The 26081-nt window shown below is 39.5% G+C and overlaps 2 protein-coding genes across 2 annotated transcripts in view; both read right to left on the reverse strand.

The window, feature by feature from the left end:
* Positions 1–1966, reverse strand: part of LOC121672043 — a 17406-nt gene extending 15440 nt beyond the window's left edge. Inside the window, exons 1-4 of the mRNA XM_042044467.1 lie at positions 1928–1966; positions 1004–1517; positions 623–694; positions 30–120 (exon numbers count right to left, since the gene is read on the reverse strand). Coding sequence (XP_041900401.1) covers positions 30–120; positions 623–694; positions 1004–1517; positions 1928–1966 — 716 coding nt within the window. The remainder of the gene's footprint in view (positions 1–29; positions 121–622; positions 695–1003; positions 1518–1927) is intronic.
* A 126-nt stretch (positions 1967–2092) lies between these two features.
* On the reverse strand, positions 2093–26081 carry KLHL7 (kelch like family member 7). The gene is made up of 11 exons (XM_042042828.1): positions 25881–26081; positions 21835–21937; positions 20755–20848; positions 19431–19555; positions 17495–17670; positions 14693–14867; positions 13376–13518; positions 8443–8683; positions 5302–5503; positions 4919–5016; positions 2093–3360 (listed from the first exon to the last, which is right to left on the reverse strand). Exons 1-11 carry the CDS (start codon positions 25998–26000, stop codon positions 3077–3079), a joined length of 1761 nt encoding a protein of 586 aa, XP_041898762.1. The 5' UTR covers positions 26001–26081; the 3' UTR covers positions 2093–3076.

A 26081-nucleotide genomic window follows, 5' to 3' on the forward strand; every position in this document is an offset into this window, starting at 1 on the left:
CACAGAGACATGTTGCCATTCGTGAGCACTTACCAAGGCTGCTTTTGCTACTACAATTAAAGCTTTCCACTGAATCAGCCAATTTTCCCATTGTTCTGCTAACTCTTTGACAGCATCTATCTGAAATGAGAGAGCAAAAAAAGCGTATTTTTATTATTGGGGAAGACTTTAAAAAAAAAGAAAAAAAAAAAAGAAGAGTGGTCTGTCAACTGAACCAAAAGAAGATATTTAGAATTAGAAAAGGCACTTCACTAAACCGACAGAGGAATTTTGCTTTCCTTCCACTTCAAGGTGAAAAGATGAAATTTTTGTTATTGATAAAAGATTCCTTTAAATACTCTTACTACTGCCCTTATATGATGTTTTTATGTCTTTACATAAAGACCAAGATCAGACAGTTTGAGCCAGAGATCTTGGGCAAAAGCATGATTTTACAGTAGGCCATATAGACCAGCTGCGATTTTGGCATTCTCTTTGGTGTACAGAAATTGAAGGATATTTTGGCATTTTGATCATCTCCTAGAGCTGGGAGATAAATGAATCAAGAGTTGCCACCTGAAGATTGGTAACAAGTCTTATCCCTAAGACTGTCCCCATCAGTCAGCATTTTTGAACCACTTACACATTTCCCAATTATATTGTTTGCTGTCATAGTACTCCAGATGCAGTTCTTCTGGAGAGACATCTGACAAGCCTGCAAGGACAGGAATAGTCAAAAACCTCCAAGAGAACAGATTCATAGATTCATACTTCCAACCGCCCTCTATACAAAGTTACAAAGACACGGACCTTGGTACATTGTCCTAAAACATTTACAGTCGGAGATGCAAAGGATTCATTACAGAACTTCAGAGGTGTAAATACCCCAAATGAATTGGCAAACGCCAGCTCTCTTTGAGCAGGAATAAAGACAAGTAACTACAGCCCTCGGCTTCCCGTCTAGTCCCTCGCCTTCCCCAAGCTCCCGAATACCCAAGCCAGCGAGAATGGAAACAGCCTTCACCACCACAACGCTCAGCTGCTCGCACGTTGCTCCGGGCAGCAAAGATCCCCGAGCTGCTTTCCCACGGCCTCGTGGCCCATCCCGCAGTCCCTTCGCCCGAGCGCAACCCTGCGAGTGCCGAACCAGAGGCTGCCGCCGACAGCCCCGGCCGAGACCCGCTCTGCTCCGGAGCTCCTGCCGGCAGCGGCCGGGACGGGCACCGGGCCGGGTCCGGGAGCCGCCCGCCCACCGCGCTGGGGGCACCGTGGGCCGGGGGTGCGCGTAGCCGGGCTGCGGGGATGCCCCTTGCGGCGCCTGGCCCCGGAGCGGCCGTAGCCCCGCAGGAGTCGAAGGACGAGCGCGTCCGGCCCGCGCTGCAGCCGCCCAGGCGCCCCGGGAACGATTCACCCGTCAGAACAACAGGGCGCCGCGGGTTAAAAAGCGGGTGCAAAACATAAATGAGCCGGCCCACTCTGAAAAGCACACAGTTCCCTCCAGGATTCCAGCAGTTCGGAATCAAGGACACGTTTCGTGGCTAGGAGAAGTGAAAAGGCAAGGGAGAACAGAAAAAAAAGTCGCACGCCCTTCACTTACTGCTGAATAAAGAACGGAGTTGCAGGAACCACAATGGAGGCCGTGAGTGCATCTAGTCCTGTCTGTACAGGCAGAGTTGTCAGGGTGAGGAAGGAAACGAGGAGCAAGTCTACAAAGCAGCACTGACTTTAAAAACCAGGATTTACACTACTTAGGAGAAGCTGAAGGAACTTCAGAACTAAAACAGACTAAACATCCACAGCACCAGCGAGGTAGAGGCAGGCAAGCACCAACTTCTGAAGTTAACTCACTAGTTTCATAGAAACAGACCTGAAAAAATCAGCAAGTTAGAGGAGAGGTGACAAAACTATGATGAAGCTATGAATAAACCAGCATGGGAGCAGGACAGACATGATTTGTATCGTTTTCCAGAACTGGGAAGAGGTACATGATGCCGATGACACCCAGAGCTTGAGAGGCTGGATGAAGAAATTTACCATCATGTGGGCTGGAAGCATTTACAGAACTCTGTGCTTCTAAACCAGAGATGAATAACCATGCGCAACTTCTGAAGACTTCTGTAAAGTATCTTTAATGACTTGGTTCATGCCATTTTAAAAACAGTCATTTTCAAGAAGAAAATCAATGTATCTGTTGTATTGACTCTGCTTTTCTCATTCCTGTTCCCATCTTTGCTAATGGTTTGGCATCTGCAGTATGTACAGTCTGATGCCTGGGAAGATAAGATTGAAAATTCTTTCCAAGTTTCCAACTTGCTAATTATAGTGCACAACTCTTGTCAACTTCCCCCACCATTCCCTACCTCAGTGTAATAAAAAATAATAAAGTCAAGAAGTCTTCCTGTGAAAACTCCACGAAATGTCAAAGAGACCATCACAGTGTTTCTCTAATCTCTATGTATGGCCTCTCTAACCTTAAAAAATGGATATGCAGTCATGCAAATGATGGAAGAAACTCACTGGAAGAGGAGCTATCATGATCTAGAGAGCTGTAGAAACATTGGGAATCTTTATTAGACAGCAGTCCTTGGTCTTTCCTGAGAAAATATCTTCATTTTATCGTAGTAAGATTTCTGCAGGTAGGTATGAAGGAGAAAAAATTGTTGTTCCTCTTTCTCATGAGCCAAGCTGTATTTACTCACCTTTCTTAAATGAAGTGTCTCTGCAACTGATCTTGGTAAAATGCCATTTAACCAGAAATCTTTTCTTCATCAAATGCTTTAAAGGCATTCTAAATATTTGGATTGGGTCTATGTTTGACAAGGCCACACCCCCAGTCCTTTTAAAGGAAGATGCCATGTAATACCACCTAGCTAAGTGGATTCTCAAAACACATCCCCATCTCTTTAAAACAGACAAGAAAATGGGCATGACAAAATCCACATTATACAATATGCTGTATATACAAATTGAAAGACTGCATCTTATTTTTTTCCCCTGTTATTAAATGTAACATGATTCAGTAAAACATGGAAGCAAAGCACCAATAACCATCTTTTCCCAAGTCCTTGAAGAATGCCTCGGCATGTCCTACAGGTCTTCAGATCTCTAGAGTTTCTTCATTTGCCCCACAAGTGTCTACAACACAGATTAAACAACTTGTCACTGGGAAAGCACGGACTTTGGAGTTCGCTATCCACTTGTCTGTTTCAGTGTTATATTCGAGAATGTGCCCTAAGCGACCAACACCCTGAAAACCAGCCAGGACATAGACTACAGATCCCACCGCAGCACACTTCACTGTTACACCTTTCCATGGCATTGGAGACACCATCTTCCATTCATTCATCTTGATATCGTAATATTCTACATTATCAAGGCCACCTACAAAGCAATGAGATAGATAACTGCTTATTATGCTGTACTGTGTGGACTGCACTAGAGCATGCAAACTTAAGTCTTTATTTTCAAGGTTTCAAAAACCCTACAATTAAAAAAGCAAATCTGAAAATACACCCCAGTTTCTAAACTAGTAGTTTACCCTTGTATAAATACAAAATGAGAGAAAAGTAAAAAGAAGATAGTAAGATGTATTCTAATAAATTCACACTAGATGCTTTCTAGAGATTCCAACATGTTACTTCATGGACAGAAGAACTTTTGATGCTGAATTTCTGATGGATTTGGGGCTAGTGACTAAAACTCAGGAATTACCTGAAAATTCCCTACAGCAAGGGCATTTCATTCTAGAGGGCTCATGGGTACCTTTACCAAAACTGGCCATTTACTGATAGAGGAGGTCTCTCTTCATGATGATACTAAAATCACTGAAGTGTAAAAGCCTAAGTCCCTTTGAAAAGGGCCAAAGGAACCAAAAGTTATTAGAGAAGAGTAGATTTTGTGACTAAGATTTGCTTCTTCAGGAAATATGTCAGTAATTACATTTGACAATAGCTACAAACATCCTGCTGTCCCTATTTAACTCAGTTTTCACCTCCAGTCCTGAATTATTAGATCTGAGTGATTAAGAAATCTCTCTATCATGTTAATAAATGTTTTTCACCCCAGACATAACTCTTCCTCATTTTATTGCAGTAAGAACAATTCTTAACACTTCTGAGAGGAGCATTCAGTGAATACACTTCCATTTTGCAAGATGGCAGATTATGAATTGATAAAATGTTTGTGCAATAATGTATTATTTTTGCATCAGGGATCAATCACGATGGAATAGTTTCAATAGCCAATTAAAAATCAAGCTATATTCTAAAATAACATTAATCTGAAGTCAAGTATTCCACTTACCATAAACAGTGATTAAAAAACCTCATAGATGAGAATTTTCCATTTTGAAAAGCATTTCAGAAACCCTGTGCAATTAAAATTCAATTCTTCTTATAAAGTATTATTCTTCTAGTTTTAAAGACAAGGAGACAGGCAGATCATAATTGACCTGTCCATGACAGTAAATCATATTTCAAAGCTAGAGCAGTCAAAAGAGGTCTCACATTTTTACCATTTTACAATATCAGAGTAGCTTTAAGTCTTTAGACTCAAGTTCCTAAAATAGTGGCTACAGATTTACCTGTCTCTCAAAAGAATGCTAAAATCTCTCAAAACACATTAATAACTAAAAGAAGAAATATCTCTTTTCTCAGATGCCTGATTTAGCCATATTAACTGCTTCAGAGATGGGCTACAGTAGGGGCGCATTTCTGAACTTGACAGTACTGCCATTAGTACAAGAATTTGAAAAATAAGATACAGTTAAGTGGGGAGGTGAAAGGAAGAAGTCAACACCAATGTGACAACAACAGGACATATTTGATGGTGCTGCTCGAGGCTTTTCAGTTGAGCAGAGTAGAATGAATTCCTTCCAAAAGGGAAAAAAGCCCCATGAAACCTTGTGTGACCAGCTAGAGAATAAATAGAATTAAAGTACCTAAACTATTTTGTCCACCCACAGCAAATATTTTGTCCTTTACAAACACCAGCCCATGATTCTTCCTGGCTTCAATCATTGGACACAGTTCAGTCCACCTGGGGAAAATAAGCCAAACAGAAAAGGACAAATCACCATCTAATTTGTAAAAAGTAACTATAAAATATGTAAATAAAACCTATCATTAGGAAAATGAAATAGTGAAGAAAGCTGCTTAAGAAAAAACATTTTTCAAGTAGAACTGCAAATAACTGATTTCTTACTGCTAACTCAGGAAAAATTCCTGACCAGAGTTTTTCCTGTAGTCACTTGTACTTCAGTCATTTACAGAGCTAGCAAAGACACAAGTGACTAAAAACAACCTGAGTGAAAACAACACTTACGTTTCTGTGGCTGGGTCATAAACTTCACAGGAATTCAGGACTCTTCCGGAAACATTGTTTCCCAGGCTCCCTCCGCATACATAAATGAGCCCATTCGCCTCCACCATTCCATGGCTGCATCGCTGAGTCAGCATGCTGGGCTTTGTGTGCCAGCTCTCTGTTCTCGTGTCATAGCATTCAAATAAATACAGTGCAGAATTGCCTTAAAAAGAATAGAAACCCACCAAAGTGGCATTAATCTTTATGGTTGTCTTTCAAGAGAAGAGTCTAACAGCAATTATCAAATTGATGCTTTGTTTGTTAGTGGAAAAGGGAAAGCTGCTTTCCCACCTCCAAAAGTAGAACTAACCAGATTTAAACTTGGGATTATTCAGAAAGCACATACTTGTAATTATTTTGACCCTTTTGTTCCAAAATATGCAAGGAAGTTTATGAAACTGCTATTTGTGTTTAAAAACAACAAGAAAAAAAATAAGGAATTTTTTTTCTTGGAGGGGAATAAATCCTAAACAGAGATGTATATAAATTACCCATCCCATTGTCATCAGCTCATGCTACTCTTACTACTTTGAAATATAGTGAACTTCAGATGTGAGGATGAAACCAGCTTTGTAAACTTACTACAGGTTCATGAGTCCTTTACCTCTCAGCAATGTGACTTGCCCAATACCCAGAATACTTGTTGCCTTAGGAATTTGATAGCTTCTGTCAAACAGACTCCTGAATTATTAGCAACCACAAAGCAGCTACCTCTCCCGCATTTACTTTCTTCCTGAGGACTGGCAGATACTTATTTTCTGGTCTGTGTACTCTTCCCTCAAAAGCCCAGAAAACTATTACTGAAATCAAAAGTGATTTTTCTAATGAATACAGATGGGGGCTCAAAACTCGTGCTCAGGTAAGTGACCAAATCATAGCCAAGGCAGAGAAGGTTGAATACAACTTTATCAGAAAAGAACCAGATGCTTCTTCCCTTTGTTTCAAAAGAGATATTCACCTAGAACAGTTAAAGGTGCCTTTTCTTGTGCCTGTTTTACCTTGGCTCTCTACGTCTAAAAATTAAGCATGTCACACCAGCAGCACTTACTACCAGCTGAGGATTTGAACCTTCAAAACAATGCTGTTTCCAGACCCAAAATTATTCCTATAGACTCCTATAAAGTGTGCATTTGTTCACACCCTATCATTCTCAGTATCACCAAAAACTGTATAGAGTGGGATATTTTTTTCTTTGATGTAAGTAGACATTTTCTTTGATGCAAATAGACATTCTTATTGCTTTCAAGTTGTAGAAATTCCCATCCATGGAAAATTCAGCAGACCTTTTTTTTTTTTTTTTTTTAAACATATAGAAGCTTCCATTCTCAGTATAACATTAAGTATTCCTCCTGCACCAAAACAAGAGTGGAAGAATCTGGTATGTTCAGCTTCCAAACTCTGCTAGTTATTGCAAATAAAACAGGACTCCCATCAATTCAAGAAGGGGAAATGAGCCGTGTTTTCTGTAATGGACTGGCACAGTAATCCAACCTCTTCAATTGATGGAAAAAACATAAAATTTTTAGATTTCTTTAGAGCTAAACACACTGCAGCATTTTTTCAGATTAATGCTTTCAACATAATGGCCTGCTTCAAATTAGAAAATACTAGATTCAGAAGAGACAGACCTTTCCAAACTTTTAGTGTGCACTGAGTTCTGAAGAAAAAGTACAGGCAAAATAAACTCCATTATTAATGTTTAGCTTTTACTATTCTGTCTTGAATAATATTTATGGAAAGCAAAGTGAAACTGTGCAGTAATGTGAGGGTGTATTTCTACAAAAACTGCTAAATTAAAATTTCAAGTATAGCTGTATTAACTATTTACCATGAATTAGAAAATGTACTGTACAATCAAAAGTTTGTATTGTTATTCCCCATGAACTGAAACATGGGAAACTGCGAAGATTTATAAGATGTTGTAGTGTTCCAAGTTTCCTAATGTAGCCTTAGTTAAAGCCTATTTCAAGTAATGGGAAAGGTGCTATTTCACATTCACCACACGAGGTGGCAGCTGGGAACTGCTTATTCTGCTGCTACACTAGACCTCTTAAAATATTTTAGAGGTCAGATAACAGCCTAAATGTTACAACTTCCCATTAAGTGACTTATCAATATTAAGCACAGATCATAACCATCTTTTCCTCTGTCCACCTCCCTCTGCAGCAAGGCAGACCTCAAAAGGATCTTCCTTCTATGATTTTTTTTCCATTTATTTTTATTCCCCAGAACACAGCTTTTTTCACATAGTTATTTTTATGGCTATAGCATGCTTACATTCCAACTTTTGGGTTGTTGATGATGTATCAGGTTTAGACAAAATAAAATGTTCTTGGTAACACCACAGCATAAGTCACTTTCCAGGGTTTTTTTTCGAGAGAAAAAAATCTCAACTGCCTTTTATTTTTTTCTTTACTATGTTGAATAATAACATCTAAAGGATGTATCATTTCTCCATTTGTGGAAGCAAACCAATAGAATAACAAAATAACAGAAGATAACTTCTGTCATTTGACAGAAAAATTGGACAAATTCCTTTACAGGACCAAGTACAATTTCACCACCAAAAGCAGTAGCTGTAAAAGATTTCTTTTCCACCTTTTTCCCCCCCTTTAAAAGACCTCATTATATATATACCCAATATATGCTGTATAAAAGGAAGGCTGTTGTCTAAATGCAGCTATTCTGGTCACACATTCCAGAAAATGTTAAACTACACTGAATTCTGTGGATTTATAGAAGAAAGGTAAGAGTGGGACTCCCAAAATATATTTCATTGAATCACACCATCATAGAATGGTTTGGGTTGGAAGGGACCTTAAAGATCATCTTTTAACTTTTTAAGAGCTGCAGTGTACTTTTCACTCCAGTTAATGTAAACATTATTCATTTCAATCAGTGAAACCATTTTCAAAACACAACAGAAATAGGTTGTTGGACTGGGCAAAGTGGGATAAAATCCTAAATATGGGAAAATAAACTCATTAGTCTAACATGGCAACGTGCAGTTTCTTGTCAACAAAATCATGCAAAAACCAGAAAAATTTCCAGCTATCTTTCTTTGTGCTTTTTTGTTTGTTTTAAAGATTTTTAGTGTCTTACCCACTTCTGAACCACCAGATGTATAAATTTTGCCCTCAGCAGCACAGGCTGCAAGGCTATCTCGAGGTGTTGGAGGTCCTAGCTTGGAATACCAGCTATCCTTCACCACATTGTAGCAGTCCATTCGCTTTATAGGGAAGAGCTGGGAACCACCCAAAATATAAACTACGTTGTCCCAGAAGACACAAGCTGCATCCCTGCGCTTTTCAAAGGGACATCGGATGTCTGTCCAGCTGTAATCCTGCATTACAAAGAACAAGTAATGTCTAATAGATTATAACACTTACCTGCACAGTGAGTGTTTTTCAAACAGAGCTTTTCATAGAGATTTAGATATGGTCAGTTTTAAGTTCCTTTTCAAAACAAACATGAACACTGTTTATTGAAGAATACTCCTCAGGCGTACTCTTGAAAAATTCTCTTAGACACAGACATAGTTAGCTGCAATGAACCATGACATTATGAATTTCTATTTCCTCATTCCCTGTGTGCACCCAGTACAGCTTCCCTGAAAAACAGTTTTGGTGTTTTTTTCCAACAGAATTGACCTCCTGCTGCTATCATGTTAGAAACAATGCATGTAATCAATAAAGTAGGATTGCATTTTCTTTTATAGCAATGGAAAAAGACATCTTACATATAGTAACAGATTCTTTCTAAAAAATAATAAAATACAGAATGCACCAAACGAAGACAATGGAAAAAGAAGATAATATCCAAATTGACAAGCAACTCAGTAAAAAAGCTCTGATACATACTTTATTACCATGACAGCTAGAAGCTTATTTACAGAATTTACAAAACACAAATGTTCTATAGCTATCCACAGTTGATAGCATGAGAAATAGAGTAATGCTCCATCACAAATACTGCAGTCATGTTGCCTAGAAACTGATTTTGCATAGATTGGCAAAATCAACAAGTATCAAATATGAGCAGTAATGCCCAAAGCCTTAAAAACACCAAACTCAACAACTGATGGCAGACCAGGATAGCATACAGCACAAGAAACACTTCTTGAGTAATAGCATCTCACATATTCCATGAGCATAGTTTGCATCCTATACTGAACAGGAAAGTATGGGACCTTAACTGTTATCTGTGCCACCTCAAGAAGGTCTACCTCAACCTGCTGAATGACCTTCACTGTAATGGTTCACACAAGACGTTACATCATTACATTTTCTTAGCAAGGACATACTTCAAACACCTTGGTCAATGAGGAAGAACAGCGACTCCTACATGGGGGTTCAAAGAAAGAGAGGCAGAGCATGTTATAGTCCAGAACATCTTACAATCTTTTCTTGTAGCATCCCCCATATCAAGAAGAGCTGTCAGCTGCATGTGGCCCTTTATGGTGAGAAACAGGTCCTGGGGCATCCTAGAAAGGAAAGCCATACTACAGCATGGCAAAATAAATAGCTGCATAAATCTTAAGAAAATGTCTCAGTGCATTGTGTAAGATCAACATACTTTCTAGCTCAAACTTCTGGCAATTTTACAAAATATCCTGTTGTGTTCCTTTACTGTTACAAAGGGCTGTGACCTGACCCACTTTTATGGCTTCTGTTCATGTATCCATTTAATTCATACCTTTATCAAATGAAAAGCCATAACTTGAGTATACTCAGCAGTATCCTCCTCTTTCAGCAGGAGGCAATTTAGGTCATCCTCTTGCAATGCTCTTCGGTGTTAGTCTGTACCGCACAGAATTGATTTCAATTTTTGAATTTAACACTTCTGGGAATTATGCAGAAATGCTGCTTTACACCACAGTCAAGATCCACACAGCCCTGGGCAGTGCAAGTCTCAATTCTGGGGGACTGAGTAGGGAAAGATGGACCAAGATAAATACATGGTGACTCTTTCCCTGCTGATCGCTGTTTTCATCAAATTGCAATGCAGGACACCAGAGGCAAAAGCTATACCTTTTTCTCTTTCATCAATTTATTGAATTTATTAAAACTACATGAACTCCTGAGAGCCTCAAGACCCTGTGACAAGAATGGCACACACAATTATGGGCCCTGGGAAAGAGTACCTTTTTTATTTAAGACTTTTTCTCATTTTCAGTTGATCCCTCTTCCAAGTTTGTCATAAAAACCAGCGGACATGCCCACTGTGGATAACCTCCCCACTAATAGCTTATTGACTACAGCTCTATCTCCTCATGAAAGGTATGCTGGTTCCCTTAATCATCAAGAAACAGCATTGCCAGGCATCTGTTACTTTTTATTTGCCATTGTTGAATTTTGCACTGCTGAGAATTTAAAACTTCCAACCATTTCTGGCCACTGGAGATATCAATTTCAAAGGAATAACCATATTGGTGACAAAATCTCAATCATGTATAAATTATGTATTGAGAATTCATAAAACAAAACAACAAGTATTTTATTCCCAACCTAGGGAAAAAAAAGATTTTTTTTTTTTTAAATAGTCTGTGGAAAATTCAACAAGAAAATGCTCCCCACAACTGTTAATAGAACATCTAGGATTTCTAGTAGTATTCTGAAATCACATATGTCTACTCAGATTAGTGCCAGACTGCTCCACAAGTGTTATGCCCGTCTGCATCTGTCCTGTTGCATCATTTTGCTCTCTTGATGAAGTACATGCATCAATAGAAATACCAGTTACAATGCAACAAAGATAGCAAATATAGTCTTAAAGTAATACTGCTAACATTCTCAACAAACAATATACACAGTATCTAATCCAGTCTTACTTAAAGAACCCTTTTGACAACAAGGAAATGAATATCAGCATTAGAGACTAATTTTGTGTGCAAAGGCATCAGTGAACATTAAATTTTTGCACTAATTTTATCATATAAGAACTACGGAAACTCATACTGCAACCAAGAAAATATTTTCAGGAAAAACATAACCTTTGTTTTGAACTGTTTCTTTATGTGACATGTCAGAATTTAATTAAATTACTGATTTTAATTAAAATCAGAAGTGAGGGACTAGGTCACTATTCAATCAGTCCAACAGACAAAAAGCAAAATTTCAATTCTCTCCCAAGATCCTAACCTTGCAAAAGTACATACACGAGCTTAATTCTCTGTTCTGTGACCCTCCCATCATCTTTTGACGAGATCAATTAAAGTGAGTTAAATGGTAATTCAGCAGGGGTTCTGGATGCTTGGTTTGTTGCATTTAATAAGCTATTGTCACAGTTTAAAGATTAAAATCAGATACTCAAGCAAAACATCCACAAAAGGACCTTTAAATAGCTTAGAGTTGGAAATTAAGTAAAAGCTGTTCAACAAGACATATGACAGGCTAGCTAAGAGTACCCAAGAATGCATATAAGCACGAGGAAAACATTGAAGGAACACATGCTTGTTAGAATAAAGATCTCCAATTACCCACTTTTAAAATTTTCCTTCTGTGCCCCATTCTTCCCCCACTCCTTACTCCACATGCAAGGCCGTAAGTCTTGATCAAGAGGCAATTCTGCAAAGTTTCTTCCAAATACAGTTATTTTTTGGTGTTATGCCCGGACAAGTAGTCTATGAAAGGTAAAGCTCTTTTATCCTATGCTTTATGTAGACTTTCACAGATACTACATATTGTCTACAAAACAGATTTCTTTGCCAAAACCATACAGCTGTTTGAAAAGTTATGAATGCCCTGATCAGAGGCTTCCCAAACTCAGACCTTGGAAAGGACAGAGTTATCTGCTCTGTACCCCTCACCTCCTCATCCCCAGTTGAAGTGCTGCTTATCTGGCTATGTGTATAAAGGAAAAAGGCAGTCGTTAGTTAAGAATTTTGAATTCCCAATAGGAATACATATCAAGTGTCTCTCTAAGTCAGCAAAGCTGGTAGGTTTGGGGTTTTTCCCCCCCAGACTTGAGTGGTACTCAGAGAAGGTGGCTTGAATTTTATCTTACAAAAGAAAATGTGAAAGAAAAGTTCAAAACATATCCCAAAGGCTCATTCATTCAGAATTAGATTTGACAGAGCTCACATTGACTATAAAGTTCACACAGCACACAAAACTGTTTGAAATTTTAGCAAGCATTTAATATGCTGAGTTAGAACCAGAATTTCTTCAACAAAATATTACATGCATGGGATCTCATAACATAAGAGAGCCCTGATTTTTACGTAGCAAATTTGTTCTGTATTACTGTATGTGCTTGTCGGGTAAAACAGGGTATGGGTAATCCTTCTGCATGCAGTTGATGCTTCTAAACCATTTAGTCTGCATAGCTGAAATATACACCATTCCTGTGGCTTGATTTTATTCAAGAAACATGGGAATAAATTTCAGGCAGAATCTGCTTGCCCCACACTGACCATCTCTAAGTTTTTTGTTGTAGAAACTCACTCTTTTCCACTTATGTAATACTTGGCTCCCCATTCTTTTCCTCATATACTCTTACGAACAAACAAAGCTGTGAACCATTGGGATTTAGAAGTGGTTGCATATTTATAATAAATGCACTAAAAAAACCCCTCTAAAACCTGGGTTCTACACTAACATCTAGCCAGTAACTTAACATGGGCTAAAAAAAACCTGCTTTGAGTTAATCTCTAAACACCTAAACGCATGCACATGCATACAGACTTTCATATATTCCTAACCAACTGCTTGATGTCTTAGTGACCTTTTGTTTATTTGCAGCTGTGGAATGCACATACCAATCAATTCTCAACTCAGACAGATTGATCAGCACTCTGTATCTAATATCGCTAAGAAACAAACACAATCATTCTATTCAAAATGAAGTATTACATCTAGGTACACAGACTTGAAAATACTTAGTTAACCATATTCTTCCAATTGCATACCCAGGAGGGAGGGAATACTTCCTTCCTAATACCATTTTGTAGATCATGATGTCTTAGTATCATCAGCAAAGAAAACAGGTAAGATTACAAACAGTGAATCTTAATGCATTCTGAGGTAACGATTACCTTGGGATTAAAATATCTGCAGGACTGGGGCTGAGAGCCTCCAAACAAAGCAATGCGATAATCATGTTTTTTTCTTCTTGGCCGGGTACCTTCCACTAACTCTTCTCGGTCTTCTGGGGAAAGGAGGTGGTATCGCATCCCACCTGCAAGGAAGACAACAACTGTTGCAGATCCAGTGCTCATACATGGATAGGGATGTTTCAGAGGCAGGGATGGGGAAGAGATGGAAGGGAGGGAAAAGAGGAAAACCAAGTTTCTACGTTACACCTATACAGCTTTGATTCAAAATGGAAGAATGCACAGCAGCATGTGAGGGTGGGAGCATACATCCAGATTACACCCTATTTCAAACTGGCTGCTCCATGTGAAAACAGGACAGATACAGACTCATGTTATGTACCAATGGATCGATCAGCTCATTTATCCAATATTAACAAGCAATTAAGATTGTTGCATTGAAACAGAAAAAGGAAGCAAACCTACAAGAAAACATTCAAAGAGTGCAAAAATATCAGTGACACTACAAACCACTAAAGCCAGACAAAAATCCTTATTTCCTATACAGTGCACCCAACTCCGTGCCACACAGGAAGTATGACTGTGATGTCAAATGTCAGCAAATACTTACCAACATATAGGTTAATTTGAATCCTGCTCATTAAGTCTGAAGGAAAACAGTTCTGTACTGATTTTTAGATCTACACTACATTGAAGCCAACTAGTTAACTGCTACTGAAATTGCTTTTCTTTCTTACATGATAGAATTTTACAAACGATGTCTAAAAACAAAAAGGAAGCTTGTTTCCTATTTCATCTGCACCCTGAGAATGCAAATGTAGGAGCAATCATTGTAGGATCAATGGTCAGTATACATTAGAGAAAAAAAAGAGTAAAACATACACCTAACATTCTAATTTGCTTAGGGAAGCTTTAAAATATTCAAAATTTTGACATATTTCTTTTATTAATGCACATACGAACATGAACGACATTGAAGTTATGAGCCTGTCGCAAGGTCAGACTAACTTTCAATTACTCTAATGAGTCATTGACAAAATCTCCATTCCGTAACTTCTCAGGGAGTTCATGTCACTTGCTAGGAGAAAACAAATGAAAGTCACACTGTTACATAAGCTATATTTTATTTACATAATAATCTGCTAATCCAACTTCAACTAAACAGCATCCTAGAGGGAACACAGATGGATTTAATGTGAAAATGTCAGAGCATTTTAAAGCAAACAATTTTCAAAAATTCCAAAGCATTTTTTTAATTATACAGAACATCATAAAGATTTCAGCTAGAGGTCAACTTACTGATCACCATTTTAAGGCATTCTGGGTTATCCTGAATAAGTGGTTCAGCCTGAACTGTTTTACTTAAGAAGTTCTTTGATATTAGAGGAAATCGGACTTTAGCAAGAATATCAACCATGTACGGCTGGCGATTTGGCTCATCATACTTCAGCCATCTGACTGCTGCATCATAAACCTTAAACAAGAGACAAGGAGAGAAAGGAATAAGGTACATCACCACACAGCAAGACAAGTAACAGAACCATAATGCCATAAATTGATTCTAATGCCTGCTGGAGGTTAATCTATACTAACATTTTAGTATGTGGGGAGCCCGTTGCCATCTTTCAAAAAAAAAACCCCAGAATCCCCCCCTGCAAGAAAAGTCAACCAAGCCCTGAAAAAGACAATGCTCAGACAAGAAGTAAAACAAATGAACAACCACTGAATAAATCTCATCTACAAACTTCAAAAGCCCCACACTTCTGCTATTTAACTTTTTCCCCTCCAAATGGAAAGCATGAATCTGCAATTCACATTTATGTGGGTAACTCCCTTACCAGGTTAAATCTAATACTCTCCAAGTTCTATGCCATAACATCAGCAATGCTTTCACAGAAATGAAATAACTTCTACTTGATATAGTCTCCTAAGGTGATAAACTGGTTCTCTTGCCAAATCATCATGTTGGGTATCCAAATACATTGCTATTGTTGTGTCTTAGGGGACCATTTATATCAAAGTTTTTATCTGCAAACTACTGTCAATTTACAGTCTCCTCTTTTTTCCCTCCTCACAGGAAAAGATAAGGGGTTTTCTTAGGGGTCAGGGAAGGCAGAACAGGGAAGATAATCAAGAAATCTGCTCTATTTATAATTGTCTCCTGGGTCAGGAAGAAATGAAAAAAAAAATACAGGATTACATATGTACTCTGATACTGCCATGCAGCTCTCAGACCCAGCAAGCTTATCTAGTAGCACTGGCTCTGAAGTGGCAGGACAACCTCGTTGTAAGCAATAGCACAACCAGTGCCTACACCTGTAGCTGAACCGGTCACAATGACTGGTAGTGAGTGACTGAGATACGACACAGAAAGACACTTCATGGAAGTGGAACTACTAGACCACTCCAGCTGCAATCCTGCAAAATTACCAGAGCAAAGAAAACAATGATTAAAGGCTCAATTTCATCAGCTAAGGAAATTCAACAGAATGACTTGAACAGGAGCATTGTATAGGACAGACAGGACTTAAAGCTACCTTCTCTTTTTGCTAAATGTAACTACGCTCCACACCAAAACAAAAGTTAGAGTATAATGTCAACTTTCATGAGGTACTCCTGAGAAATAAGATTCCTGAAGAACAACTGTCAAACTTCTGTAGTTTCATACTGCACATTACCAGTTTCCTAAAGGAATTTTAATGATGCCACGCCAAATACATAACACTTCTACCACTGCTGCCAGGTTAAAGCATGCCATCCTACCTTACCAACAGAACTTCAGGAATGTAAATCTTAAAATGTCACTCTGGCCAGACAACACTTCCAGCTCTGGGAATGTGACCCTGTGATCTGAACTCTTCCCACCACTCAGCAAGACATTACTCATTTATACCTGCAACAAGTCAACTACCACATTCAATCACCTGTTTTTATCCCCCACTCTTACTAATTCTTATTTTCGTAAGTTACATCACCATATGGTAAGACAAATAACTAAATCTTAATGCTTCAAATCAATTGTTCTGCCTGTTGGAGGTCAGTGTCAATGGAAACTACACAGTCAGAAAAACATCAGTTTCCAAGAGGATATACATACCATCTCAGCTACAACATCCCTCTGTTGCACTTTAAAGGTATGAACGATGCCATACCCAAACAAACTTAAATTACCTAATTTAATTAATTTAGTTCTGCACCAGAACAGCAGAGCTACAAAAGTAAGACTTCAGGTTGTTTTCAACAGCTTTGACTAAGAACCTACAAGTACCACTCAACTGCTACAATCAGCCTACAACCACCTGTCTGGGCTGCAGTGCAGACACCTATACGCTTCCTGTTTTCCTGCAGTAGGAAGAACAAGCTGGCAAACAATCATTCAGGGTTGTGCTGTAAGCTGAATCAAGCATTCCAAATGGGACGGCTGCGGATGTAATTTCTACCACAGGTTATAAATTTTAATTGAGTGGAACTCCAGGCTCCTTTCAGCCACCTAAACTTTTTTTATGTCCAGTCCCTAAATAAGGGTCTTCCATCAATCCACCACTGCCAATGCATCGAGCTTTCAGTGTTTTACTCATCTTACTTCCAAGTTCCTCAATTCCCCAGGCTTGTGTATGCATACGTTTCCATCAGAAAACAGCTCTCTGGAATGGGCTAGGCCATACTCAGGTAGAAATGTGCATCCATTAAGGTGCAGTTTGCTCACCACTTTGAGGTGGTCCACTTTCACCAAAAGCACATAAATCCCAATCTAGAAGCAACCACTATGAAACAAACACTTTAGCTCATGTACTATCAAATCAGAAGCCCTATAGCTATCTTGCCAAAGGAAACTGTGCTGCTTACTCCCTCTGTGAGTTCTTTCTTCCTACTTTGCTGCAATAACACAAATATAAACCACACTTGAAATGTGAGTATTTATTAATATTTAGTTTTGACCAAGTTAGGATGCACTTTTTTTCCACAATTTAGCAAGCACTATGTGCATCATATCCTCTAGGAACATCAGAAGTGAGATACTTGAATGCTTGAAGCCAGTTCTTGATTAAAAGAAGATAGTTAAGTTCAATGCTTTTAGCTGCTACAAAACAGGGATCTCACCTGATCTTCTGCCCTCACTGTCAATGTATCTTGGTTCAGGAGATGTGTCACACGCTTAACATCAAGCTGAAGAAACTCATCTGTCTTGTAAACCTCAGTGAAATGCTGATGGATGAAGTCATCTGCAGTGGCTTTCAGTTCTGGGCAGTCCAGGCATTCTGCTAGCACACTTATGCCTATGAAGGAAAATAAAGAAAAAAATCCTTCTAAACTTGAACTAAAATTACCTTTAATATATTAAAATAGAATACAATTACTGTAATTTCAGTGATAGTTGCAACCCCAGTTTAATATTTATTACAATGCTTTTTCTTTCCCCCCATTAAAACACATGCTATCATAACTCATCTGCAATTCAAGGCAAAGATAGGGACGAACTGCTGATCCCTATTCCTACTGAACTAACTGGAGAGCCAGACTTGCAACACTTGCTGTATTAACTATCTCTCCAGCACTATTTCCTCACTGTTTCTTTCCCAATTACAAAGCAGACAACAGTACTTTAACCAAGTCTGAGCCACGCCACAATAACCACATCTAACCAGAACAGCTTGAGAAACTGGATCCACATTTTACAACCCCTCCTGACCTGCTCATGCAGCATCAGTCACCAACCAAGCCCAGTTTCCTTCAAGAGTCATGGTGAACTGGGACTTTTCTATACATGTAGCATAGTCAGCTGCAGACCAACACAAAGTCAAGTTGATGTTGCTGGAAGGACAGAAGGTTGCCATAAAGGTATAAACAGAAAGAGCAGCTTAGCAGCACCATTGCCAACTTTGCCATTAAAAACCATGTAAGCACAGAGCTTTTCAGCAGCAACCTCTCACCATGCCACAGAGGAAATGGCAAGTGGGGTAGGAACAACTCACTAACATATGGGTTGCAATTACCTGGAGCTGCTCAGAGTAGTAAAACACAAACTAGAAAGATAAAATCCACATGTACGACCTCTTGACAAAATTTCAAGATTCAAATTAAGCCATGGTTTCTTTCAAATACTTTTTTTTAAAATGAACTGTGTACTTGCCTATGAGCCTGCACAAAACATGTTTCAATTTAAAAACAATACCTTAAGGAAAGATTGTTTTAATCTTTATCTCTCTTTTCACAATAAATTAGAAACAAAGTATGCAAGTGTTAGAGACCATAATTAATTTTCCACCTAACAAAAGCCACAGGGCAGAAATACGCCTCAAAACAAGCCTAAGTGGCATTTTCCTTAGTAGGTAATGCCTTTCTTCCAGCAGTTATTTCAGAGCCTCAGCTGTACTGCACTGAAGTATCAGTTGAGTCACTGTAATTCAGATACTCTGCAAAACATTTCTGTTGCTACTATAAACATCTGTAATATGATTGAGATGTTCCTAGGAGAATTACCCAACATACTAAAAAAAGTTTCTCTTAAATTTCTGATTATATGAAGTGCACCAAATCTTAAGCATAAAGAAATATTTAGTTCTACTTGTTGTTTACCTTTTCTGTAACACTGAGTTCACATTAGAGCTACAGAACATGCTATCAAACCTGCCCAGATGACATTCATTGTTTTCAGTCAAAATGAAAAGTAAGTAAAACCAAAAGTAGCCTAAACTTATTCTGTTTATACTTGTAAAAGAAATGCTAGTTTTGTCAAAGTTACAAGTATGTCAAATTCTGTCTGCAAGTACAGAAACAACTGAAAGCTCCGCCTTACTAAACACACGCAGTTCTCTAACAAACAAGAAGCCCCAGTGTCCTGCCAAGTTGGATGAGACCTTGTACAGTAAGTAGACCCTGTGGCAAATGGCAACAGTTCAGACTCAGAGAAAAATTATTTTTACATGCCTGGATTTAGCCAAACATTAACTGTCTATCTGTAAATAGACAATACTATCTATTTTTCAGGAACAGCAAGCTAAAAAATAAACAGTAAATTTAAGTCTATTTCTCTTACCAAGACAATTGGAAGCATCAACTTGTTCTTTTAAAAAGTCTACACACATTTTTTTCACGGGTTCAATCTGATACTGGTTTGCTGCGTCTAGTAAAGACTGGACATTATTGCTGTTAACCGAGATTCTGCAAAACAGAAGGTGTAAAATTAGCATCACTGAAATGACCTAAGTTGCTGCAACAAAAAAAGCAACTTACACAGCCTCACGTAAATGGCAAAATTATTTCCCTGCTATTTACCCAAGAATCTTTCACATCCAGTCTAAGGACACATCCTTCATGATCTTTCCAAACTGCTTTTGTTTGCTCTACTTTACCCAGGCAGGGCAAAGAATAACCAGTGCTGGGATCTGAAGAATAAGCCTTTAACACAAGTCCTCTGCAGTCCTACACTATTGCTATGAGTTGTGTGATTAACCACTTTCACCAAAGAAAAAAACAAAACCAAACCCAGAACCTTTTTTAATGACCATTTTCAACACCCAAACAGACATCAGCAAAACCTGTCTGAACTCTGTCAGGACTGGTCTGGCTGATTTGCCCAGAGTGCATAAGCAGAACAACCAGTTTGGCAGCGCTTCAAGAGAAGCTATGGAAGCCACAGTCTAGGGCTTGGGTATCAGGGCAGGCAACCCTGGGTGGCTGGGGTGGGCTGTTGACACTGACTGTCTCTTGCCACTGATGGACTACACAAGAAGATTCCTCTCAAAAGAAAGGAGAAAGCCTCCCTAATGAGAGTTAATCCCATTAGATGAAAGGCCTGCTATCCATAGGTCGGATTAAAGCTGATTAAGTACTGTTTATAATCCTAGCCATCTGCAAGAGCTCTGTCTGCAGGGGGTGGAAGAAAAAAAAAAATCATAAGAACTCCCAAATACAAGGACTACCTGAGATAGGGGGCAAACTGTTCGCAGAAGAGTTATCCAACCTGCCTGCTTTGAGATGAAGGCATAACTCCTGGAAATGGTTCTGTGCCATAGCTACCATGGCCACAAAGAGAGACCCTGCTGACATCAATAAGGACCTGAATTACAGAACCATGGCAAATATCATTTGACTCTAAAATTGAAGTCAAAAGCTTGAAGTGCTTTGAATTGCTTGCCGGAGGCAAATACCCTTCTCCTTAGTCTGTGGGGCTTCCTATTGATTAAATAAAAAGGAAGAGGGAAGAAGGATAGAAGGTGTAGTCACATCAGGTTTTAAACAAAGGAGAGAGTTGAAATGGTAATAAAACTGATGAATCACAAAAGTATTATTTTAAGATTTTATCATTTATAATTGGCAGGCTTACTAGAAAAAGCATGAGCTTTAAATAACAAAACTACCTTGCAGTATAAGCAAACTCCACAAGCTGTTCAATAATGTCAGGCTCTGCATCTTTTAGCTCCACTTCAAAGGACTTTGATTCAATCATATTTGCTGCAAACAGATTAAAAGACAAACTTTTAATCAACAAGCCACTCTAGTTATTGTACATTTCGCAAATAGTAGAAAATAAAACAATTATACAAAGTGGTAACCTGCTAAAAAACTGCTCAGAGTTGATTGCTGTTTTCCTAGGATTGCTAATAGAAGTCAGCAAAGGAGTCAGTGGAACAAACAAGATAACTGGTGTGTGTACATCCTTGTATTATCTAAATTATGATAAAGTGTGTTAAGTAGAAAATGTCCTAGATGTCATTGACTGCAGCCAGAATGCTGTGTTAGCATTACCACTGTCAAAAGCCATTTCCACATTCATGCTAACAACAATGGAGACAGCTCCCCACATCCAGACACAGCACTAGGTTTGCCCACAGATGGTTACCACCATTGACCACTGGAATGAATGGTTATTTTACTTCCACTCAACTTTGATTTTACAGTAATTTTACAATTCATGGGTAAGGAATACAAAAAATACAAAAGGTACCTGATTTCTAAGGAGAGCATAATGAAAGAATTACAGAATCACAGAATTAAGGTAATCACACTAAGGTTGGAAAAGATCTCTAAGACCATCAACTCCAACCACTAAACCATGTCCCTAACCTCTGAAAGCCCAATTTATATGCAAAAGTGCCCGACGGTGGGAAACAACGGGGCAGACAAATTCTGTAATGGGAGAAAAAAATTCCCAATTTTCAGGTTAAGGAAGGGAGATAAACTCTAATACAGTGTATAGGCCCCAGTTATTTAGAGAGCTTACATATCAAGTATCACTTGACTTGCCCAAGAGAGAGTTAAAGGGAAAATGAGGGGAGGGGTGAACAGAGATGAATGAACAAAGGACACAAAATGAGAAATAGTCACCTATACTTATCCCTCAAATTAATCACTTTCATAAGAAAAACAGGTTGACAGAGACAACTATAACAGGATATCACCATGAAAGTTTAAAATCAATCAATTTTCAGAAGACTTACTAGTAAACATCAAGTTAAAAAAATGACTGGCTGAAGCAAGCACAACACGGTGAGCCGGGATCTTTCTTTCTTGAACCATAAGAATGACATCACACAGAGTTTTCTGAATCAAAGGGGAAAAAAAAAAAAGACAAAAATCAGCATTTTTGAAAATATTTCCACAATATTTCCTTAAAAACAGCTTATGGAAACTCACTGCTTTTTGTAACACGCACAACTCAAGAGCATTATGTGATAAAAAGATTTTCTGAAAGTCGAAGTTCAGTAGCCTGGAGAACTAGCAAACATCAGTTTACCCATGAATTTGTACAGGATGGTCATGAGTAACATGAACTCTGATTAAAGTATTTCCTGTAGCTTTTATATCAGCCTACAAAAATGTAGGCTCTGCAGCATCTAGCAGGGGCTGCATTTATATTGCACTGCTTTCATCTATCAGTGGCTCTCCTCTACTCTGCTGCTGATTTAAAATAAAAAATCCACAGGAACCTCCTACCTGAAGACTGCCATCCCATTTCCCAGCTGGAGCCAAAGTGATGAATGAGTTCAAAGCATTCAATGGAACATTTTGAAGAAAATGTATCAAAAAATACCACTTCCATGGAAGGGTTTGACTGGTCATACCTGATGAGCAACTAGCTTCCAAACAAAATATAATTTATTTCTCATTTGTTTGCTGTTTATAGGTAGGCATACAGTTTCTCCCCTACATGTGAGCTGTCATGCTCTAGAAGGAGAAGGGAAAGCAACAGAACTTATAAAAGTTGTCAGGAGGGATTTGGGTAAAAACACACGATTTGAATAGGTCCTGAAATGCTATATTTTCTAAGAACATTTTGAGTGAAATAAATGCATATCATACTACAGTTAATTATAACTATCTATTAAAAAAAAAGAAAGAATTTTTGGCAACTACCTTAAGTTCATGGAACTGCTTTCCAAAACACCTATGCCAAGGCCAGCCCCAGAAAAGAACATTACTACTGTGGGAAATAGATAGTTGCTTAGAACTGTGACATTTTTCCACATGTAGACAATATTATCTAGGGCTGATAATCCACATTTACAATTCCTTCAAACATGCCTGTTTTTATTTTTATACAGGACACTCAGAAGCACATATTGGACAAAATATAAATAATACTTTCAAAAATATTATCTAAGTGGAAGTTAGATGGAGGTGACATACAGCTCCCTTTGTAGTTTTAAACCATTTTGGATTGAAACAGCAACAAAAAAGAGACCATTCCAGAAAAGTTTCAGAGGAAATCCTTTAAAAGCTGAAATTTCTGACACTTCTGTTTCAAAACAAGCATTGGAAACTAGCAGTACAAGATACCATAAAATCCTACGGCCAAGCTTTGCCAAGATGTGCAACTGTTGCTTGAGCTCCACACTGCATTTCTAAGATACATTTAATGCCTCAGCTCAGCAATTGAAACACCTCAGATGTTCTAAGGCCTCTGTGGGTGCATTTGCCACCCAAAACAGACCATCATTTTAACTTCTTTCCCTGGGATGTTTCTGGGTGTGACGGTTCCATTTCAACTAATGGTCTTCTGAGGATTCCTGAACTTCTTTCCAGAAGGACCCACTGTTGTCACTGGGTCACCTCCATGATGCAACAGGTGACTGGTGTTAACCAAAGGACACACCCAAGCGTGAGCTTCTGCAGGGCACTTCACCTTCCAAATAACAGGTTCAGCAACACCTTGCAGCTCTATCCCAGCTTCATTCCCAATGACTTCATTCTTGGCTGACCTCCACTGAGCTGCAATATTGCAACAAAGGACTTACGCACACGCCATCCAATAGTTCAGGAAAGCCCACAAGGATGTGGGTCATCAGTGCTGGAGAAAAGCAACAAGTCCTCCATGCACTAAACACACTTGGCCCCAACATCTTACCTGTCCTGAGTGCAGGACATAGTTTACCCTAAAATCCGATACTCATGGAAGCTTCCTCTTGATCCCAGTTCACACAAAAAGCAGCCTCCTTAAAATTAGGTGTATGTTCCCACCGGCCCAGATTCCTACAGATTAAACTAATGAGCTAAGTATCTAGAGCTGCACATGCACCTTGACATTGCCATCACAGGAAATTTTAACTCATATTCAGGTTTTGTAACTACAGCATAGTTCTTGACTTAAAGTGCAAGAGGAAAGAGACGACTACAAATCCTCTTACAACTTTAGCACAAGTAATGAGCTGAAACTAGTGTATTTTCCTCTGGCTACTGCTGACTTTCCAATTTTATCCTGTATAATCACACCTCCCCCTACTCCCTCAGTAATATTCGAGCTCCTCTTACAAACAGCTCCTAAAAGAAGCATAAGTTTCATGAAATATGCAGAAATTTCTGGACCAGTCAGCACTGCGTGGGATATGTAAAGCCACCATCTGAGGTCAGATAAGAAGTTTCCAGGCAAAACTCAGAGCTGCACCTCCCTGGGCGTCACAGATGCTGGAATTGGAATCAGAAGTGCACACAGATTTCACAGCACTTAATGCTGATCCTCTCACTCCTCGTTTGAAGTGGCTCATAGCTACGTGAGAGCTGGCACTCAACTACACTGAAAACACTGTGAGTTCCCTGTGCTAGGGACTGTACATGCATCTAAGGGAGGGCAATATTTCCTTTATCTACTTACAAATCATAACAGCATCTGGCATCTCCTTCTAAACAAAAACAGAGGTATGAACTAAACACTGAGGAACCAAGTCATTAACTCAGCCACACCTTGGAATATGTTTACACTTTTAGATCAGAAAAAAAGACTACACAAAAAACATAGATCACAGGCTTTAAGTCTTAACTCTACTACCTGAAGTCACTGAAAAAAATTTCGTTTTTCATACATAAGAGCTTAGTTTTGTGAAATGGTTTATGCAGACAACATAACCGACAGTCTACTAGTGAGAGAAGAACAGATAGTGTTCAGATAGAACAGAAGTGCTAGAAAAGAGCACAACCAACACCAACACTTGTGAAGTCAGGACCCAGACGGCTGGTGCAGACAGCATTAAAAGCTGGACTGAGCCTCTGGCAAGACTAACACTGGAGGACAACAAACTAAACCCTAGAAGATACAACACATGACAGAGCCAAGTGTGGAGCCCCTACATGGTGTGGCTTCAGAGTCAGCTTTAACTATGGCTCCACATCACTGTTTTTAAACAAACCAAAGTTCCACAATTAATCTAGCTCCTCCTCTGAGAAGAAAGATTTCTTCATATTCAAGGAGTTACATGTATCATCCTTCTGCTCTTGTACCATTAATTCAATGTTTTTTATAAAAAAATAATTAAAAATGAATATTTTAGTTCGGACAACTCAACCGAAATGTACTTGGTATGACTGCAATTTTGGTTACCCCTCTTGTTCTATTGGTAAACAGAGGAGTCACCTTTCATACTCATTGAACTATTGACTATGGAAGCTGATCAGCCCAAGACTGCATAACTTGAGGCCGGATGAAGCCACCGAACTCCTACACTGTCACTGGCTTCCAATTACGATGGCCACAGGTATTCAAGAAGAAACGCCACCTGTGAAACCAAACCATGGTTCCACTCATCCCTCTCCTCCCGCTGCAGTTTCACTGTTCACAGGGTACACAGTCAATTTGTTCAGAGAAGAGTTTCTGGTCAAAAATCTAGCATCAGCGCCTTTCCACTGCCCTCGGGCTTCGGTTGTAGAAGGGCTCCGTGAATGCTCTAACTGGAGACACTGGGCCATCCATCAATCACAGCTTCACTCCTGCCCTACCACGCGCAAGGCGTTATCAGATAAGGAAAAACACATCCACGGTGTCTTCTGCCTCCAGCACCCACAAGGCGCCGGCGCCAATGAGATCGGAACTCGCCACTCTCGCTGTGCGGCTCCGGAGACCCTGAGGCACCGGCGGTGCCGGGTCCGGTGGTTTTTCCCCGCAGTCGGGCCCAAGAGACGGGAAACCCACGGGACCCTCGGCGCGGGAGCGCGACCTGCCCTCAGGGCAGCACGGACACCGCGGGCCGCCGGCCCTGGCGAGCGCCTCCCGTACCTGCTTGCGCATGGCGTTCATGACGCCCATGAAGGAGGCGAGCAGCTTCGCCTCCTCGCGGGCGGCGAGCTTCTTCTCCGTCTTCTTCTTGCTGCTCTTCTCCGACCCGGGCGCGGCCATGCTCGCCCGCGCTCACCGCCGGCACGCCGACCGCGACCGGGAACATGCGCCCGCCGGCAGCCGGGCGGCGAACAACGCGTG

This window comes from Corvus kubaryi, unplaced genomic scaffold, assembly GCF_017639235.1.
Source record: "Corvus kubaryi isolate FWS band 111438036 unplaced genomic scaffold, C.kubaryi_AGA036_p1.0 37398, whole genome shotgun sequence".
In the NCBI taxonomy this organism is placed as follows: domain Eukaryota; kingdom Metazoa; phylum Chordata; class Aves; order Passeriformes; family Corvidae; genus Corvus; species Corvus kubaryi.

Excerpts from the sequence above, each read along its gene's own strand:
- KLHL7 (XM_042042828.1), bottom strand. The coding sequence starts at position 26,000 with ATGGCCGCGCCCGGGTCGGAGAAGAGCAGCAAGAAGAAGACGGAGAAG. Across the intron at positions 14,868-17,494 it reads CAGTGAGGGCAGAAGATCAG|GTTTATGATGCAGCAGTCAG; the intron begins GTGAGATCCCTG and ends CTCTTGTTTAAG. Across the intron at positions 13,519-14,692 it reads ATGCCTTAAAATGGTGATCA|GTGGGATGCGATACCACCTC; the intron begins GTAAGTTGACCT and ends TCTTCCTTGCAG.